Genomic DNA, 21,905 nt, shown 5'->3' on the forward strand with positions numbered 1-21,905 from the left:
TCCCCTCAATGACATCTGTCCGGCAGCTACGTGGGCATCTATGCACACGTTCACAAAACACTAATGCCTGGACAGCCAAATCCAGAGAGAGGGCTTCTTTGGCAGTTCTGTTTTCCAGGACTTTCTGGTGTGAACTTGGTTCGTAGACCCACCTCCAGGGTTGGTATTGCTGGGGTATCTATTCTAAGGTAAGGAATCTATAACTGTCTCTTTCAGATGAACAAGTTACTTACCTTTGGTAACAATATATCTGTAAGAGACCTAGATTAGCTATAGATTCCTTACCGCCCCACCCATCCTCCCCGTTCTGCGAACTGACTTCTAGGGTTAGAGAATCCCTTTCAGGGCCCTAGTTTTTCAGCACCTGTGGTCAGTGTCTTGCATGGCTCTGCGCTTCTGGCGTGGAATGTTGTGTAAAAGAAATGACGTCAGCGCATGAGGGCGGCGTCTAAGTAGCTACCGCGACATCATCCCGGCGACCACAACGCCAACGACTAACGCGGATTCGACCGCCCGTTTTCGACGCGCAGGAGTACTGCCGACGAAAAGAATACTCCAGATCCAGTCTGACGCCTGGGTGTAATTCAAAGGGTAAGGAATCTATAACTAATCTGTCTCTTACAGATCTGTTCGAGGCATGTGGGCTGCTGAATTCATATCTGTGCATAGATCGCCGCCTAGTGTTTGGTCCGGATGATTGCACATTGTTGTCCTGGAACAGTCTTCGAAGTATCCTGAGATGGGTGACTCCTCCCCTGGACCACAGTGCGCATGGGCATCCTCTCCATCCCCAGATTGTTTTTTTCCGCCATTGGGTTCGGATGCAACTATCTTAGCTCAACTTCGGAATACTTAGTTTAGGCCAAAAGGCCTATAGTTTTCGTCGGTACAGTTACCGTTCGTTGTCGACTACTAGTCCTAGTGCTCACCCTTTTCAAAATTTCGAGTCGAATTGGTACGAACTTCGACGCTCCATCGACTATGGAATCCAGGACTCCGTTCAAGAGGTGTCCGTTGTGCCACGCCAAGTACTCTCACATCGACGTCCACCCGGTCTGTAACAAATGTCTCTCGCCGGATCACGACGAATCAAAATGCATGGCCTGCGCGCGGTTCCGATCCAAGAAAACTCTACGGAACCGACGGGCAGCGAGGCTCGAGGCGCAGCAGGCAGCGCCCGCACCCACCAACATATTCAGCACCGAGGACGCCGAGAGCGTGGAAGAAACACTATCTAGCCCCGCTTCGGAGCATGGTTCCCGTTCGGACGAAGATGACTAAGAGCTCTTTCGACGTGAAGAAGCCGTCGACGAGGTAGGGGACATCGACGAAGCCTATGGGGCTGAAGAAGACAGCTCTCCCGAGGAGTTAGGCCAATCCGTCGAAACGGAGGCCGAAATTAGTCGTCAGGCTCCGGTCGAGGGATCGCCTTCGGGCCTTACCCAAGACCTAATCCATGGTTCCTCGGCCCCGCCTTCCGGCCCGGCACTGAACACTATGCAAGAGCCAATATTACCCAAGACGACCGGGTTGTTAAACCCAAAAACATCCATCGCTCCAGTCCCTTCAAAATCGAAAGCGAAACTGGTGGTGGTCGGATCAAGGGCGTCGAAACAGTCCACTGCCCCGGCGCCGACGCCGAAAAAAGCCGTCGGCTCCGAACGCGTACAGAAAGACTTCGGCGCCGAGCTCACCGCAGCAGACGCGGTCGACGCACAGAAGAGGCGCGCCCTCGTGTACCACAAGTCACCGACCCCTTCGGCGCCGACACCGAAGCCCGTCGCCTCCGCAGTCAAAATGGCCGCCTCGGCAACGTCGACGCCTAAAGCACAGATGCCAAAGAAGTCCTCGACCACGTCGACTATCGATGCATCCCTTCAAGCCAGTGACCCCCTTCCGACAAAAAAGTCGGGGTCGGCCTCCACACCTACTACCCAGATGCCCACCAAACCACCATCTCAGTTTGCTGTGCAGCAGGTCTCGGCATCTCTCCAACGTATCCGGGACCAGGTAGCCCTCCACTCTACCTCGGGTCCCCACACTACCTCACCCGGGACAGTGCACTCAGAGCCCACCAACATTACCTTTGGGCTGCCACCGACATCGGCACCGAAACTCTTTCAAATTCGGACACGTGTCCTCCACACACAGTCCACCTCCGGCCTAACAGAACACGACCCTTCGGGGCCACAGTTTATCAACGCCGACAGTGGTAGGCTCATGCTCCACAAGCACAAGATCACGCCAGTCAGGGAAGAGGTGCCATACAAAATTCCTCTTAAACGCAAGCCACCGGCGGAGCAGGAACCAGTGCTACAAGAACACTTCCATCCCCTCCAACTAGCTCCGCAGTCCTTTTCTCCTACCTCTTCTGAATCGGACCCAATGCAGGAATATGGTGGGGACGATAACATCTACCCCGGGGACGCACATCCCGATGACACACAGGATCTTGATCAGGCATGGGATGACCCCACAGACCCAAGTGTCACGCCACATGCTCAGGATGCGCAACTCTACAATATTAAAACTTCTCCTACAGAGGACACGGCCGCATTTAATGCCCTTATTGAACGGGCTGCTGCTCATCATGGGGTGGAACTACACTGACTCCATTGAGGAGGACTTCCTGCTTGACACTTTCGCATCTTCGGAAAGAACTGTCAAGACTCTGCCCATGCTTAAAGGGGTTCTGAAGCCTGCCAAAGACATTTTCAAGGACACCACAAGAGCCCGAGTGTTAAACCCCAGGATTGAAAAGAAATATAAGCCTGCACCTGGTGACCCTAAATACATTAGGGGTCAGTTGCCATTAGACGCTATGGTGGTTGCCAACGCTCGCAAAAGAGCCCACTCACAGACTGGTGATGCTCCTCCCCCAGACAAAGAGTCAAAAGTCCTTGAAACATCTGGCAAACGTGTGGCAGCGCAAGCAGCCAATATCCTGCGCATTGCCAATACACAAGCACTCCTGGCACGTTATGACAGGTCACATTATGACACGCTAGAGTCACTGCTCCAACACCTACCAGAGGAGTATAAAGAGTCAGCGGAGCTCCTCATTAGAGAAGGACAACTACTCACTAATGCGTCCATAAAATGCGCCCTAGACGCAGCTGACACAGCGGCCAGGGCAATAAACACTAGTGTCATGCTGCGACGCCATGCCTGGTTACGCATCTCAGGCTTCAAACCCGAGATCCAAAACAATATCCTCAACTTACCGGTTAACACGGAATTTTTATTTGGCCCAGACGTTGACACTACCCTGGAGAAAATAAAAAAAGACACAGATACTGCCAAATCTATGGGGGCGCTACAAACCCAACAATTTCGTAGTGGCTCCTTTCGTCGCCCTGGAAATAGGGGAACGTCAAGGGGCCAGGGGTCACAACAACAGTATGCCAAAGGTGGCACACAACCCACCTACAACAAAAACAGGGGTGGATATCGTGGATCCAGCGCCAAGGGCAGGGGACGTGGATATGGCAACACCAGGTCCTCCCCAAAAAACAAACAGTGACGCCCTCTCCCTACCCCCCGACCACTTAACACCTGTCGGGGGACGACTCAGCTGTTCCTGCCCGCATGGAAGAACATCACCACCACCACGGACAGGTGGGTCAGGGACATCATTCAACATGGGTACTGTCTGGAACTAACTTCCACTCCACCCAATATACCACCAAAGCACTGTCCTATGTCAGCCGAACACTTAGATTTACTCCAGCAAGAAGTGCTTGCTATGCTCGCAAAAGGGGCCATAGAAGTAGTGCCCACCGCCCAGCACGGCACAGGAGTGTACTCTCTGTACTTCTTCATCCCAAAAAAGGACGGCTCGCTCCGACCTATCCTAGACCTGCGACCCCTAAACCTATATATACTGTCGGAGCATTTCCATATGCTCACCCTCCAACAGGTTCTCCCACTACTCACTCAGGGGGATTTCCTAGCTACACTAGACCTGAAGGATGCATACTTCCACATACCAATACACCCTTCACACAGGAAATACCTCAGATTCACCATTCAGGGGAATCACTATCAGTTCAAAGTTCTCCCCTTCGGAGTAACAACAGCACCCAGGGTCTTTACCAAGTGCCTGGCGACAGTGGCCGCGCATCTGCGAAGACAAAATATTCACGTCTTCCCTTATTTAGACTGGCTAGTTCAGGCCAAATCAGCACAACAATGTGCCACCCACATGTCCCACACCATTCACCTTCTTCACGATCTGGGATTCTCACGAAATTACCCAAAATCAAGTCTCCAACCTGCGCACGTACAACAGTACTTAGGCGCGACAATCAACACTCTGGCTGCCACAGCTCAGCCAACTTTAGTGAGAATCAACAGTATGCAACTGCTGATCTCAAAATTCAAACCTCAACACTCCCTTCCGGCGCGAGTGTTCATGCAGTTGATAGGCATGATGGCCTCCTGCATCTTCATAGTCCCACACGCGAGACTACATATGCGCCCGCTTCAGGAGTGCTTAGCACGTCAGTGGAATCCGGCTCAAGGACAGTTGAAAGACCTAGTGTTGGTGAGCGGTCGGGCATACAACTCTCTGCATTGGTGGAATCCACAAAACCTTTGCAAGGGCCGACCGTTCCAAGAGCCTGTCCCACAAATAATACTGACAGCGGACGCGTCTCTCCAGGGATGGGGAGCTCAATTACACAGTGCAGGGACTATGGACTACACAACAAAAGAAGATGCACATCAACCTTCTGGAGCTGATGGCAATCTTCCTGGCAATGAAAGCATTCAAAGTACACCTGTGCAACAAGGTCGTGTTGATCCGGACAGACAACATGACTACCATGTACTACATACAGAAGCAGGGAGGAACACTCTCCACAGTTGTCTCATCTGGCTCAGAGCATGTGGAAGTGGGCCATTCAGAGGAACATATTCCTCATGGCGGAACACCTCCCCGGCAAGGACAACCAGATGGCGGATCTGCTCAGCAGACACAGCCACCAAATGCACGAGTGGGAGTTACACCCATCAGTACTCCAACCGTACTTCCAGCAGTGGGGTCATCCAGAGATAGACCTATTCGCCACAAGGAAAAACGCAAAATGCCAAAGCTTTGCCGCCAGGTTCCCACATCCACAGTCGCAGGGCAATGCGATATGGATGAACTGGTCCGGCAGATTAGCGTACGCTTTTCCCCCAGCGCCGTTGATATCGCTGGTGGCACGCAAACTGCGACAGCACTCACTCACACTCATCCTGGTTGCTCAGACATGGGCACGCCAGCCATGGTACTCCACCTTTCTGGAACTTTCCGTGGTGCCGCATCAAAGGCTGCGGATCAAACCCGCCCTTTTGACGCAGAACCATGGAGAAATTCAACACCCAGATCCGCAACAGCTGAACCTGGCGATCTGGCTCCTGATGTCCTAGAGTTTGGCTATCTAAACCTGCCACCTGACTGTATGGAAATCATTAAGGAAGCTAGGAGACCCACTACCAGAGCTTGCTATGCAGCCAAATGGAAGAGGTTTGTCATTTATTGCAACAACAATGACATTAACCCGCTAGACGCATCTATTCAGAACGTAATCTGCTATCTGTTACACCTATACCGATGCAATCTGGCATACACCTCAATACGTGTCCATTTAACCGCAATAGCAGCCTATCTCCAAAACAGGCAGCACCTCTCTTTGTTCAGAGTGCCTGCCATCAAAGCCTTCTTGGAAGGACTTAAACGGGTGATTCCCCCACAGCACCCCCCAGCACCGGTGTGGAACCTCAACTTGGTCCTCACCAGACTAATGGGTCCACCCTTTGAACCTCTCCATTCTTGTGAGATTCAATTCCTTACCTGGAAAGTGGCTTTCCTGGTGGCCATCACTTCCTTAAGAAGAGTTAGTGAACTCCAGGCACTAACCATTCAAGAGCCATTTATACAAGTTCACGCAAACGGGGTCGTACTACGTACCAACCCCAAATTCATGCCTAAAGTAATATCGCAGTTCCACATCAACCAAACCATCGAACTGCCTGTTTTCTTTCAAAACCCACAAAATGTTGCTGAGAGGATGCTCCACACACTAGATGTAAAAAGGGCCCTCATGTACTATATTGACAGAACTAAAAACTTTAGGGAGACTAAACAACTCTTTGTTGCCTTCTCTCCACAACACAAAGCCAACGCCATTTCCAAAGCAGGTATAGCCAGATGGATCGTTAAATGTATCCAAATTTGTTATCAAAAAGCTAAACGCACATTAACGATTCCACCACGAGCCCACTCAACACGGAAGTTAGGGGCCTCCATGGCTTTCCTGGGAAACATTCCTTTACAAGAAATATGTAGAGCAGCCACATGGTCCACTATACATACATTTACAAAACACTACTGTGTAGATGTACACTCAAAACAGCAGGCAGCTGTAGGACAGGCTGTTCTCAAAACTCTTTTTCAGACTGCTGCAGCTGGCACGGGTAGCCGCCGCTAATAGGAGGTACTGCTGAGGTACTGCTGTATATTCTATGCACAGATATGAATTCAGCAGCCCACATGCCTCGAACTGAATATGCTACTTACCAGTATGCATCTGTTCTTGGCATGTAGGGCTGCTGACATTCATATCGCCCACCCTCCTCCCCGGCGCCTGTCGCAGCTGCAGCTCTCAGAATTACTGTATAGCATGGTCATCACATCCTACACATAGTTTCTCATCTCAAGGGATATACGGAATTTGTAGCTCATCGTGATTGATATCTTAAGGGTATGGTGCTACTCATACCAACAAGCACTAGATGCTGTGCCCGGATTGCCTGGGCACAACCACATTATCATTGTTTACCTTTCGGGGTGCCTCATCCTATCAAAAGGCTCCCCTGTTACTCCCCATTCATCTTTTATTTCCTTTGTGGCCCTCATCGCGGCAGACCAACAGCCCTTTCCTCACATGACGCTTTCCAATGACATCTTGGTGTCAGGTAGTAGCAAGAGAGATTGACTGGGTCAAAGGAACGCTTCTGAGACCGTTCAGAAGCAGGTCAAGAGACTGCGTGACTCCATTGTGTTTTGAGACCTGTGGATAAACTTGTCCAGTGGCAGCCAAACTCCCCTTGTTTAAGTCTACCTCGTAATTAAACTTGCTACATATTCGCAACTGCTTTTAGAAGACCCAAACTGGTAGACTTCGGCCGCATGCGGCCTTATATCTGTGAGGTAGGGTTGGCTTTTTACCCTCCAGGGCTATATGACAATTTGGGTGAACTGGAGGGTGGAGGAAGGCTGGGGCCACGGCGCCTGCAGAGTGTTATCCATTTACCTGCTGGGTATCAGTGGCACCGCATTAGGGTGCGGAGTGCATATGTGTGCAAGACCGTTCCGTACGGACTGAGTTGGTTACATGTCGCACCGTAGAGCGGGACAGAGTGAGTGTGTATGAGTGGGAGTGATAGTGTATGGACCGCCTGTGATTTAGGACACTGACCTGTGGTACCGTATTATACGTTGATTTGGTGCCTTAACCGGAGCACATCTGACATTGGGTTTTCTGCATGGCTCTGGCCTGCAGTGCTGCTAAAGAGTGTTCTCACTGCATGTATGCACATATTGTTGATATTGTTGTGATCCGGGGTGTGCCATATAACAGTGTAGGACTGTATCAGGATTGGCATGGCGGGCATTGGGTGGACAGCATGTCCCACTGCATAACGGTGCTCCCTCTATGTGAGGGGTTAGAGTCTGGTTTGTCCCAACGTACATATTGTTGGTATCATAATCGTACAAGTGGGCCTAGTATTGCTAGTAATAATTTCAAATGTGTTTTATGTCCAACTGTACCTGATCATGTTATAAAGATTGAATGTGTGTTTAACACAAACATTTTTACATATATCTTGGGGGGAAGTCTCTTTTCTACGCTCAGTGTATTCATCGTGAATGTCTGCTGTGCATTTGCTTTACCTATTGCCTGTAAATTAAGCCTGGCAGCGCAGTGTCAAGCTACCCAAGGGTGAGCACAGGTTGTACCGCATGTGTAATCATCCACCCTTGACAGGAGCTGTAGGTTCTGCATGTCTTGGGGCATCCTTTCAGCCAAACAAAGGGCCAGTTCCAACAAGGTAGAAGTATTCATCAGAAGAAAGTTACCTCTGGTAACTTTCAAAGAACAGGGTATTCAAATGTTAGGAAGTAGTGGCGCTCTGCTGATAAACGTAGGTATATTGAGTTACAATATCTGTATGGTGCAAAACAGGGAGGGGAAACCCCTAAACCCCTCAAATTGTAAAGGCCAAAGAAATTTTGACCTCAAACTGAGCAAAAGACCGGTCCTGTGCACACATACAATTATATAGTCACTGGTCGATACAGGTAAGAGCAATGCAACAAAGAAAACATTCATAAATGATTAGAAATTTCCGTTTAATGAGCAAAACCAGCCGACACGTGTTTCATCGTGGGAAGTGTGAACCACGAATCTTCAGGGCTGAAGCTAATGCCAAACTAGCAGTAGATGCCCACTACCGGTGATAATTCCAACCCGGTAGGGTCAATACAGGGTCAGTCGGACTGCACAGAATAGTACTGTCTCTTAAAAATAAAACAGCCACGTTCAAAAATAACTTCGTACCGCCAGTCGCGTGAAAATCCAAAGTACATAAAAATTGTCTTTAAGGGAGAGATTCCCGAAATTAGTAGTCTGTCAACGTGTTCGTCAAGGCAAGTAAGTAACATCCATTATAGTAGAAGCGAAGCGTCCGAGCGGCCTGGCGGCATCAATTCCGTGTGTTGGTGACACCAACACACGGAATTGATGCCGCCAGGCCGCTCGGACGCTTCGCTTCTACTATAATGGATGTTACTTACTTGCCTTGACGAACACGTTGACAGACTACTAATTTCGGGAATCTCTCCCTTAAAGACAATTTTTATGTACTTTGGATTTTCACGCGACTGGCGGTGCGAAGTTATTTTTGAACGTGGCTGTTTTATTTTTAAGAGACAGTACTATTCTGTGCAGTCCGACTGACCCTGTATTGACCCTACCGGGTTGGAATTATCACCGGTAGTGGGCATCTACTGCTAGTTTGGCATTAGCTTCAGCCCTGAAGATTCGTGGTTCACACTTCCCACGATGAAACACGTGTCGGCTGGTTTTGCTCATTAAACGGAAATTTCTAATCATTTATGAATGTTTTCTTTGTTGCATTGCTCTTACCTGTATCGACCAGTGACTATATAATTGTATGTGTGCACAGGACCGGTCTTTTACCTCTGGTAACTATTTTCCTGGTGGATACTCTCTCTACCTACATATGCCTCACCGATTCCACCCTCTTCTCCATCTGATTGATGTGAATACCAGCATAGTTTAATAAGATATCAATTTGAAGTTTAGCACTATACCTTTGCTAATCTTAGTTCTGTCTGCTCACCTCAAAACCCAACATCATTGTGCCGGCTCTGTTTGGCCTCGGTCATATCTCCTGATGTCACGTCCAGCATCAATGCAAAGATGGCGCCCCTGCTGGCGTTCTAGAGCTTTGAAGTTTTCAAGATCCTGTCTTTTTGCAATTATTCTGCAGGTGAGGACTCTGCAGGTAGAGTATCCACTAGAAGGATTGGTACCACAGGTGAGTAACAATTTTCTTTTGGCTAGAAAATTAGTAAAATATTTGTTTGCTCTTCAGACGTTAAATGCACCTAAACTTGAAAGTTTGTCTGCTTCACCATTTAGGATGTATACTAGGATCTATAAATCTTGTGTTGTGACCTCCATTGCTAGCAAATCAAATTGTTTTGAACTTACCTGGTTTCTGCTTTAACATCCAGTACATTTTGGTTATATTTTCATGCAATTGCTGCATAGGTGGTGTTCTATCAGGCTCTGAGGCTTCTTATCTACCAGCTCATCTTTCCAGGCATTGCAGCTCAGATAATGCTTTGGTTTGATGAAGAAAATAACAAAAGTTAACGTTTTCCGTCTGCCATAACCATTCCCACATCAAACAGTTATACACCTTAAATCTTTATAGCTGAACACATTTTCACACCTAGTAGCATACTCTGCACATTGTGTGGTAGCCATGACTTTACAAGGGATACGAACAACATGTGGCCACCAAGTAGCTAATTAACTTCCTCCCACCACAAGAGTGATGGGATGTTTTGTTAGTAATCACTTATATATTCCTTGCTTTGAAAAACAGTACCGTGATAACTAGCAGAAGACAATGACACTGAGAAGGCTGCGTGGGTATGCTGTCACTACTTTACTGGTGCTGTTTAGCTGTCAATTTCCATTCACATGGGTCAGCCCATAGCGTCCACAAATGTGCTTTTATTTTAGTGACAAAGGACTGCTTTTATTTCTTGCAGTGAATTGTTTGTATCTGGCAGGTCTCGAAGTCCCCGGAAACCAATTGATTCACTACGAGATTCCAGATCCCTCAGCTACTCTCCAGCAGATCGAAGAAAAGCGTCCCCAGCAGCACCATCTCACAACAGGAGGTGGGTTATTAAACAAAGTATAGAGAGCTGAATAGTACCTGTGCTGTTAATGAATTCATGGCATTGAGCAGAAGTGTTTAAGACAGCCACTAAATATTGTAGATTCTTCCTGCTTGATCTGTATCATGTATTCTATCCTTTCCAGCCGGCTCAGAAGGAATAGATGAAACTCTACATACTACATAAGACAACATGCTTTGAATATTCCACTCCCTCAGACTGTGACTTGTTGATACTGAAATGTCTTCCAGAGTTTCCGCCAAAGACCTTGGAAATTCCAAATCATACAGACAAAATGTGCGTTTTTGTCACTTCAAAAACGTTTTAATCCAATTTGCTCTACGAATTACTTTAAAATGAGAATTCAAAGACAGTGGCTTTCAGTTTGCAGCTACTGAAAAGAAGTTGAGTTGTCCTTTAAATTTGGTTTCTAGGGTCCACTAACTATAGAAACACCACTCTTTCTTTGCTTTTAGTAATACATTACACTATTTGGCGTAGTGTGGGCTAGTAGTAAGGCTTTATCAGAGGGTAGTGTTAAGCATTTATTGTACACACTGAGGCAAGACACACTCCGCCTGAACTCAGACCTATTTGTATAAAAATATTTAGTTGCATTTTTTTTAGAACCATTAGACCACATATAAGTCTCTTTTAAGAGGTACCATGGGTACCAAGGGCACTCTGAGGATGGCACAATTTGTGCTGCAGCCCTTAGAGGCCTTCCTTGGTCAGAGGCCCAGTACCTTTATACACACACACACACTGCCATTGCAGGCTGCGTGTTGTGCATAACAAAGTGAAGAGTAGACATTGCACACATTCCTCTGTGCCTTGCCTACAAACCACTACCCTGGCATAAGTAAACCTCCCCTCTACCTGTGTGCACCATACCAGTGGTTAGGGTACAGGTGCATGAGCCTTGTACTCCTACAGTGTCTTAAGTCAATTCTTATATATCAGGACTAACTCCTTAACTTTGGATGACACTCAGTTTATGATGTTAATAAATGTGATGTCACGCTTACAACCTTGTGTCCCTTCATTGGACTGGAGAAGTGTGGCTCAATGATTAGAGCGGCAGACCCTGATGCAGAGGTCTAGCCCGGGACCAGGGTTCAATTCCCTGCCTCGGTGGATCTTGGGCTCAAAAATTCCACGGACCTGATACTTCTCGCCTCTGTGCTATTTCAATCATGGAGTCCCACTCTGCAACTCTGGGCAATAGCTTGCTTAATCTCCACAACGGCCCCCACAACGCTAAGGATGCCTGGCCTCCACCTTGGGGGTGCCCAGGAGTGGACGCCTCACAGGGAAAGCCAGGATGGGTTCCACAGCGGTATTCGTACAAGCGCCTTGAGACCCTTGCGGGTGAGTAGTGCGCTATACAAGTATCAATTTACATTTACATTCATTGTTTTCCCAGTGCTGCTGGGTCTCTTTCCGTTACTAAACCTGGACGAAGGCTTTATTCTAAATAATAGTAGCCCTGCTACCCGAGAAACTGATTGGCCTCCCCCAGACCGCTGTGTTTTCAACTAAGTCAATTTTTAGGCATTGTAAGTGCAGTAATGCCATAAAGAGTACATGGTATGGGGATTTGTCATTACGAACTTCAAAGCACCATAATGGCTTTAATGAAAGTGTGGGATTTAATGAAAAATGCACTCGGAGAAAAACATAACTCTAGTGTCTTGCCTGAGTCACTACTCGACAGCTGCCACCACCAGACATGTATCTGGACCCCTGGATCGAGAGCCTGCCACTCATGGGGTCCTCTAGTAATTGCGACCCCCTCCCTCCCTCGGATGGGGGAGGCAGGGTGAAGCACAACTGTCCCTGCCATTTTGCAGATTGGGTGACCCAGCCAAGCAGAGTGAGGCTTATCTGCCCCCCACCCCCCCTAAATTTAGTATTTAAGGGCAACCCTGAACCTTGCAGCCTCAGACAGGAAGAGCGAAGGAGGACCGTAGAAGCTATGATCAAAGGACGCCAACTGCCTTGTCCCGACCTCGATCTGCTCCAGCAGAATCTTACTGTGTCCTGCAGCCCCCAAGAACCTGGAGGCCCTGCCTTCCCAAACCAGACTTTGTCTCCAATGAGCAATGGATTTGCTCACCCACAGACTCTGGCTCGGGCCAAATCTGCGACTCAGCACCTGACCCCCCACAGCCCGAGTTTGAGTGGCCCAACACCACGAGAAGGTCTCCCCGGCGATCCTGACCTGATGGTTCCTGACCTACCTTAAGTCTCCAACCGACGCCTGCAGCCCCTTTCTGGAGGATCCCCGCCCTTCCTTCTCCTCCCCCTGGGGCGGTAAGAGAAACTGACACCAAAAGACATCCCTGCTACTGGTGGCCCAACCAACTGTGTCCCGACATCCCCAGGCATTTTTGCTTACCTCTCCCACCGGAGATCACCTCTTGAAGATTTTCGTCCCATAGCCTGCATGTAAGAAAGTGGCTCTGTATATACTGCACCAAGGTAAGGTACAGTGTGTACAGAGTCCAACAGTCCCCAGAGGTTTGGCAGAGGCTTAAGTTAGATATAACCTTACTCTCTAAAGTGGTAGCTTGGTCGAGTAGTAAGACAGCATCAGTCAACAAATGGTCTCACACACTCAAGAACCGAACTCCAGGCCAATGGTTTTGTATATAAAAATAGATAGTTTTATTTTAGAACCACAAGTAGGCGTAAAAATACTTTCTCAGAATGAGATGCTACAGTTGAATACTTTCAATAAGCAATAGACTTTTCAATGCAATAGATACAGTTGCAATAGGCAACACAAGTTAAACACAATTATAACATTGAGCTTAATGGGAATCTTTAAGTAAATGCAATATCAATTACTTTGCATAGGTTTTTCTTACTCAGGGCTGGATCCTGGGTTCAGCCCCGGTGCATCTCCTGTAAACAGTTGAAAGAAATTGTTTTTGTTACACAGGCAAGTTTTAAGGAATATTTGTATGTTTCAACAATCGACACTTAGAAGAATTTCTGCCAAAAGCCAGGCAATGTTATCCTATGGAGGAAAGTTTGGTTATCGGAAAATCAGTTGTAATTGCTTTTCAGGGTCAGTGCTGGGCACAAGGATCCAGCACTGGGATCGCTCCTGGTAACAGGTGAATAATTTCGTTTTCGTTGATTGGGTGATTTTTAGTGAATATTTTAAAGTTTCAAAACTCGACACTTAGAAGAAATTCCGAATGAAAACCAGTCAATGTTACCCTATGGAGAAAATGTATGTTAACTGCTTTTAGGTAAGTACTCGACTGGCAGAGTTAAGGTTCTGGGGATGGACTCTGGGGTCTCCGAGGGTCAGGTAGGTACAGTTAAACCCTCAGCGGCACACGGGCAGCCGGGTGCAGAGATAGTAGGCCCAATGTTAACCTATGGCTGGTAGGGGGCCTTTGGTTGGTGGCTGCTAGCAGGCAGGCCATGCGGCTGTGGGAGCCGAGCTCCTGGTCACTTACACAGGGAAAGTGGGGAAGTAGAATAGAACAGATGCTGCACTTCCAGTGGCACTCGGGCGGCTGAGTGCAGGGTGCTTTTTGGCCGTCGGGCGCCCAATGTATTTCAATGGAAAACCTGAAAGATGAACAAAGGCTGCAGGGGCGGAGATTCCTGTAAGTTATGTCACTATTTTCTATACACTTATTTGACAGCCTTATAAATGTATATTCTGATTGCCTTATTCAGTAAAAAGTAAATTTGATACTCTGAGTGAATTCTTGTTTGTTTTGTGTTCCATTAGTATCAGAGTTGAATGATACCATTTAAATTTTGTGTCTCTGTAAAGGAATTAACCGTTTACCCGACAGAACCCCTGTAGCTTTTCTGACAAATAACCAGGTTCTGAGGGACACGGGTTACCCCATTGTATTTGTACAGAACCCACCTTTATAGCATTTTTTTATTTTACGGGACAATCTGTCGCAAGGACTTTACATATTGTCATGTCAACCAATAACTTTCCAAAATGTAAGCTCTGTTGCAGTATCCGGTCTAGCCTTCACTGGCCCCTGCAACCCTCTGTTCAGTTCCTTAGTCTTGACCGACAACTTTAGATTCGGTCTTTCTTTTTCCTGAAGGAGCAGCATCCTCTTTTCACGTTAATGGAGTAATTTAAACACCATGGCAGATGAGCTCAGTTGACGATGGCTGGTGGATCATGAATGGCGATTGCAACAGTGGGGTATCTCTGGCTAAATCTTTTCACCTCCTATATGCCTTTCCACCACTGCCTCTGATGCCTAGACATCTGAAGATCAGAAAGTACTGTACTTATGTCTTCCTAGTGGCTCCGGTTTGGGCCGCTGGGCTTTCTCTGGTCTGGCTTACTCTTCAGGAGAATGTATGTTGCATGAGCAGCGTAGGGTTCTACACTAACCTGTGCAGTCTACATCCCCATGTGTGGAGCTTGAACATAGTCAACTGCTGCTGCTGTGTGGTTACGGATGACCTCACAGCCATGCCTTCCTCTATAAAATCTATTTCGGCAGGGCGCTGGAACAAATATGTAGAGTCCACACTAAAGGCGACATTGCAAGCCTAGTGGGATGTGGTGTTTGTTTATATATTTGGCTCTACAAGGTCTTGTGGTGGACAGCATTGAAAGTTATTTGTTTTGAACTTTTTGTGTTTGCCAGACAATACAGTCCGTGTTTAAAGCACCTTTTGTGATAGTTTTTTAAAAGTTTGATGCACATGTTCCCTCCCACACAATTTGTGAAGCCACAGTGCGATCATAATTTGGTCTTGATGTTCCCACATCGAGCCAAAGCATAGCTGTTCAATGCGTCTTCTGATTCTCAAAAAGAATGTCCTAATCGCAATTACTTCAGCTTGTCACGTACGTGAGCGCCAGGCTGTCTCAGTACAGACATTTTACTTAAAGTTGTGATGCCTTTTCACATTGGGCAATCCATCACTCTCCCATTGTTCTTTGTCCCTCACCCCATGAAAGAGAAGAGTCCATTGGGTGTATCTTGACAGATCTTCTACGGCAATTGCACAAAAGATCATTAGGTGGATGATGAGGCTTTTTGCGGGGCTCCCTTGGGCAAAGAATGATAGGGTGTTGCAGAAAAGGACTATTATCCAGTATTAGGGTATCTTTCATAGATTCACATGCCTGAATCATTCCCCGTCGTCTGGATGGGAGTCCCCGGTACATAAGAAAAGTAATGTCTCACTAGACCTATAGAGAGATAGGCCAAAGGCTTCACCTTAGTAACATATCCAGGTCCTTTTATAATGAGGACCAAACTCTAGAGAACGACCAATCGGCTATCACCACCCTCTGGAACCTTCCTGGAAGGAGCTCTAGTCCCTCAGATTTTCTACCACACGTCATGCTAAGGGAGTCTCCACTTAGCTCTGCTCAGATTTTTCCTTGTTTCTGGAATTCAAGTGGTTTTTTTTTCATCAGAATTACTTCGTTCGAGGCATATGAGCTGCAGATTATACACTGTGCATAGATTGCCATCTGGTGTTGGGCCCAGATGTTTGCAGTTTTTTCCTCTTGGAAAGTCTTTGGAAGTCACGAGTTCGGTGACTCCTCCTCTGGTTGGTATTGCGCATGGGCTTAGGCTCCATCCTCAGATTGTTTTTTTCCCCCATTGGGCTCGGATGTATAACTTCGCGCTCCGGTTCCGAACTTCCCAGTTCACCGATCGACGCACAAATCCTCGCTCATCGAGTTTCTTCAAAGACATAAATCATCTTATTCATCTTCTCTTCGGCACTTCTTCGATTCCGGTGGTCGACGGCGGCCTTCGGGCCTATACCGGCTCCGGTCTCGGCTGATGGAAAGAACTCCCTTCAAGAAGTGCCCTCGATGTGGGTCCAAGTTTCCCAACACCGATCTCCATGAGGTGTGCAACCTCTGCCTCTCCCCTGAACATGAGGCCCGAGACTGTCCCGCCTGCAAGTCTTTTCGCTCAAAAAAGACCATTCGAGATCGACGGGCTAGACTCAACATGGCGCACTCCTCGACCTCCGCTCCAGTCTGCATCTTCGGGGACTACGTCGAAGCTCCGGGACAGCAGGACATCGAACAGGAGGACGACCTTGTCAGCGCTTCCGAGGCCGACGACTCAGATGTGGAGGACATCACTCCAGCGCAGCAGGTCGTGAGTACAATTCCCACGCCGATACCGAAAAAGGCTTCGGTCACACCTTCGCCTCCGGGCCTAGGCAAGACCAAGGACACTGCTTCTCACACCTCACCTTCGGGCCCGGTAAAGAAGCCTAGTAAGCCTTCCGGCAGCTCGGGCTCGAGCCAGCCGACCACCGGTGCCGAGAAACACCCTTCGGCACCGAAGAAAAAAATCGGCCTCCACACCGAATCCGACACCTTAGCCTTCGGGGTCTAAACCTGCCACTCAGGTGCCGACAAAACATCACAAGACCCTCGGCACCGACACTCCCGTGCCGAGAACTTCTTCGTCACCGACCAAGAAAACGGAGGTTCCAAGGAAGCACGGCTTCGATAAACCTAAAAAACCGTCGGCACAGAAACCTTCGGCGCCGGCCGAACAACCAGTGTCACAGGCGCTTTTCACACCGGATCCTTTGCAAAAAACTCTCACCAAAGATCCAAAGACTGGACACTTGACATTGTCTTCAAAAAAGAGACACTTGGAGAAGCCAGCTCCACCTCCACCTCCAAAGAGAAAGGACATTGCTACCTCTCCTTTCAGGGTGCCCTCCCCTCCCCCTTTACCACCTCCACCCTCTCCACCTCCACCCCCTCCACCTCATCCTTCCCCCACCTTGTCCCCTGTCCCAGACGATTTGGGGGACCCTTACTATGATCCAGCAGATGTGCCACAAGATCCCACTCCTACTGGATCCCCAGACCCATGCGATGATTATAACAATCCGGACATCCCAGATGTCCCACAGGATGACCTTTACCCATCTAGGCCATCCCCTCCTGAAGATTCCTTGGGTTTTCACCACTTGTTACAACGGGCAGCACACTACCACGGGGTGGAGCTACACACCGATCCAGTGGAGGAGGACTTCCTCCTAGACACCTTCGATGATACACATAGGTCCACTGCCATTCTGCCTATGTTTAAAGGGCGTAATTAAACATGCCCCTGAGGTTTTCAAGGACCCAGTCAGGGCCAGGGTCCTCAACCCTCGAATAGAAAAGAAGTACAAAGCCGCCCCTACAGACCCTTCTTACATTAAGGGCCCTGCACCATTGGATTCCCTAGTGGTATCTACAACCAGGAAGCGCTCAAATTCTCAGGCGTCAGCCAAGGCGCCCCCACCTGACAGAGTCCAAGCTCCTAGATGCGTCAGGGAAGCGCACTGCGTCACAAGCGGCCAATATATGGCGTTTTGCCAATACGCAAGCACTCTTGGCCCGGTACGACAGGGCGCATTATGATGAGCTAGAATCAATCATGCACCATCTCCCTGAAAAGTACAAGACTAGGGCTAATGAACTTCTTCAGGAGGGGAAAACAAAAACCAATACCTCAATACGATGTGCCCTAGATGCGGCAGATACGGCCTCCAGGGCCATAAACACCAGTGCCCTTCTCCGTCGCCATTCCTGGCTCATGGTTTCAGGGTTTCAACCAGAGGTTCAAGCCTCTATACTAAATCACCCGTTCGACCAAGATCATCTATTTGGCCCTAAAGTAGATGAAGCCCTGGAAAAAATGAAGAAGGATACAGATACGGCAATCTATGGGAGCCCTACAAACACAGACTCCCAGACGCTCCTTTCGCCGCTCTTCCTTTCGGGGCACGGGTAGAGGCTACTCATCAGACAGTGCATCCACGTCCTATAAATCCCCCCCTCAGTCTATCTTCAATAAAGGTTATCAAAGAGGCGGATACAGAGGCAATAATAATAAGGGCAGAGGCAAAACAAATACCGCCCGCTCTGCCACACCTCCTGCCCAATGACTTTCCCCCGCTCCCTCCAAACCATTCCACTCCGGTCGGAGGCAGACTACAGCATTTCCTCCACGTCTGGGAGACAATCACCTCAGACAAATGGGTGACGCAAATTATTCAGTCAGGGTATTGCCTGGAATTAACATAAACACCCCCCAACATTCCACCCAGGCACCACCCTATGTCGCAAGAACATACGGTGCTACTAACACGAGGTAATCTCCCTCCTACAAAAAGGAGCAATAGAGCAGGTCCCCATAAATCAACAAAATTTAGGGGTCTACGCCCGTACTTTCTGATTCCAAAAACAGACGAGACCCTAAGACCTATGTTAGATCTCAGACCTCTAAACACTTACATTCATTCGGACCATTTTCACATGGTAACCCTCCAACAGGTTCTTCCACTTCTCTCCCAGAACGATTTTCTCACCACTCTGGACTTGAAAGACGCATACTTTCACATCCCAGTACACCGCTCTCACAGAAAGTACCTCAGGTTTGTGGTAGACGGACAACACTACCAGTTCAAGGTGCTCCCGTTCGGGGTAACAGCACCAAGGGTGTTCACCAAGTGCCTGGCAGTAGTGGCTGCACATCTCAGAAGAAAGCACATTCCCGTCTTCCCTTATCTAGACGATTAGCTCATAAAACAATGTGTGCGACATACCGCCGCTACGGTACAACTCCTTCACCAGCTAGGTTTCACGGTGAACCATCAAAAATCCCACCTGGTACCCTCACACACAAAACAGTATCTCGGTGCCACCATAGACTCCTCCATAGCCTATTCCAATCCTGCCAGGATTGCAAAAATACGGGCGCTGCGTCAAAAATTCCTATCAACACTCTCTCCCAGCAAGAGTGTTTATGCAGCTCTTAGGGATGATGGCCTCTTGCATCTTTATAGTGCCGCATGCAAGACTCCAAATGCGTCCACTCCAAGAGTGCTTGGCGCCCCAATGGAACCAGGCCCAGGGAAAACTGACGGATCTGGTGTTGGTAGACGGTCGCACCCATCGCTCTCTGCAGTGGTGGAACACCACAAACCTTTCCAGAGGTCGACTGTTCCTGGACCCGGTCCCACAAATAATCCTAACAGCAGATGCATCGCTCTCCGGCTGGGGAGCTCATCGGTTACATCTCACAGCACAGGGCACGTGGACGCCGCAACAGAAGTTACTCCACATCAAACAGCTGGAGTTCTCATCCAGGGGATACTCATCAATAGTCATAATCTATGAATAATCCCCGCCCATGTGCGGGATCCCGGAGCATATAGAAAATACATATATATAAATATATATATATATACATATGTGAAAACATATAAATGCAGCCTAATAATGTTCAAAACATGGCAATGCTGTAAATTACATATTTTTGCATAGTAGTGCCCCCGTAACCCGTAAGGAAAAAAGGAAGCATCAGGCAAATTATAACACAGCACTGCTTTATTGCCATAAAGCAACATGTAATTGTAGGCATTCGCCAGTAGGCTGCAGTAGAGTATCAAGAATCCAAGAAAACTGACACCTTGCCTTTAAGGCATTAGAGTAGGGGGACCGTGCCTTTAAGGCCTGCCCGTGACCCCCTGCTCCCATGATGCACTACAGGTGACAGTTGGGCCAGTTCTTTTTTCCGGCTCCTTCTGTGAGGATCCTGGAGCTTGAGCTCTTCAGTTTTTTGACTGAAATTTTGAATTACAGCTTTTTCTAGCTTTTTTCGACGTTTTCTGGCTTATAAGGGCTAATTCTGCTGGTTCCAGTGAATTTTCCAATTTTTTTCCAGTCAGAATGTCTCCTTTATTTAGGAAATGCCCTTCTTGTGGTAATAAAATGGCACTGTTGGATCCACACTCGGTGTGTATTGTGTGTTTACCATCAAAACACGATCCTGACCAGTGTCCCCACTGCCAGAAGTTCTCAAAGCGCACTCTGAGGGACAGAGAGCGCATTAAACTGCATGCAAGACTGGAGAAGGAACGAAGCCGTCGTGAAGGCGAGCATTCCTCATCAAGACCACCTTCTTCAGCTACGCAAGTACAGAAACGGCGACATACCAGCTCCCCGGGCTCCAAGAAGACCAGGAGTCCAAGAGGTTCGCCGTCGACGTCGAGGATGCCGGCGAAGAGGCAGAGAACTTCGGCGTCAAGGGATTCATCCCACCATCAAGAGTCTCCGCCGCGCAAAAGTAAGTCGGCGTCGAGAGGCGGCCCTTCGGGCTCGAAGGCTGCTAGTCTGGTGACATCTGAACTGTCTCCGTCGACGTCGAGGCTTCCGTCGACGTCGAGACACTCTCCGCCACCCTCGAGGGGGTCGACGTCGAGAGATGCGGCGACGTACATTCCGCCGCGAGTGGGCCGGTCGCCGTCGATGGTTACCCCTACTCGGCGACATAGAAGGTCGACGTCGAGAGGAACATCGACGTCAAGAAGTCGACGTCGAGAGAGGTCGCCGTCAAGATCACCACGTCGACGTCGAGAGAGGTCGACGTCGAAGGTGCCCAGTCGACGTCGAGAGAGGTCGACGTCGAAGTCGCCCGGTCGACGTCGAGAGAGGTCGACGTCGAAGTCGCCCAGTCGACGGCGAGAGAGGTCGACGTCGAAGTCGCCCAGTCGACGGCGAGAGAGGTCGACGTCGAAGACACGGCCGACGTCGAGGTCATCTAGCCGACGTCAGGTGCCAGAGAAGAGGAGATCGACATCGAGGTCTCCACGACCGGCGTCGAGACCAGAACGGCATACCTCACACTTGCCGATGGTGACGCAGACGTCGTCGACGTCAAGGGATTCGACGTCGAGGGCGAAGGCTGGACCGCCCGCGGAGAGGTCCCCAGGAGAACAGTCATCATCTCCGGGACTGCACATCGTGCAAATATCTCCAGAAAGATCACCCGAGGCTCCAGAGCGGTTTGGACTGTCACCGCGCTGGTTACGAGATGTGGGCGCTGCCGCATGTCGGAGTCCGGGATCGGACTACTCCCGCATGTATTCCCCACCGCGCAGGAGTAAATCGCCTCCGAGGGATCCACGGCCAATTTCACCACGCCGGTCTCGTTCCAGGGACCGTCGCACCGCGCCAAAACGTCCAAGATCTCCGTCCAAGCGCAGATCAGGATCAAGGGCTCACCAAAGCGAACGCTCCCACAAGAGGCGACGCACCAGGTCGTCCACTGGGACTGCATCCACAAGATCCTCAGTCCGGGACTACTCCCCTACTTTTTCATCCACGCCTCCATCGCGAGTGTCCCCGGTGGATGACATTATAACGTTCTCGGACGTCCTGGGTAGAGGGGCGCAAAAGTTGAACATCGCACTGCACGCCCCTCAGGCACCCACTTCTGTGATCTTTGACACTTTACACCATCGGTCAGCTCCCAGACCTCTGCTCCCGTTGGTGCCAGGATTGTTAGAACCAGCGATGGCCACGTTCCTTACACCGGCTACAGCGGGCTCGGTCCCCTCGAGAATAGCAAAGAAGTACAAGGCT

General features: G+C 49.0%; 1 protein-coding gene across 5 annotated transcripts in view; it reads left to right on the forward strand.

The window, feature by feature from the left end:
• The window catches only part of LOC146811408 (uncharacterized), an 880,866-nt gene that overhangs the window by 657,662 nt on the left and 201,299 nt on the right, over positions 1–21,905 (forward strand). For 3 of the 5 annotated variants that reach the window (XM_085618520.1, XM_085618519.1, XM_085618522.1), the window contains exon 13: positions 10,358–10,489. In XM_085618520.1, coding sequence (XP_085474646.1) covers positions 10,358–10,489 — 132 coding nt within the window. The remainder of the gene's footprint in view (positions 1–10,357; positions 10,490–21,905) is intronic. The other 2 variants (XM_085618521.1, XM_085618523.1) reach the window with 1 other exon arrangement.

Source organism: Triturus cristatus, chromosome 7 (genome assembly GCF_964204655.1).
Source record: "Triturus cristatus chromosome 7, aTriCri1.1, whole genome shotgun sequence".
Lineage (NCBI taxonomy): Eukaryota > Metazoa > Chordata > Amphibia > Caudata > Salamandridae > Triturus > Triturus cristatus.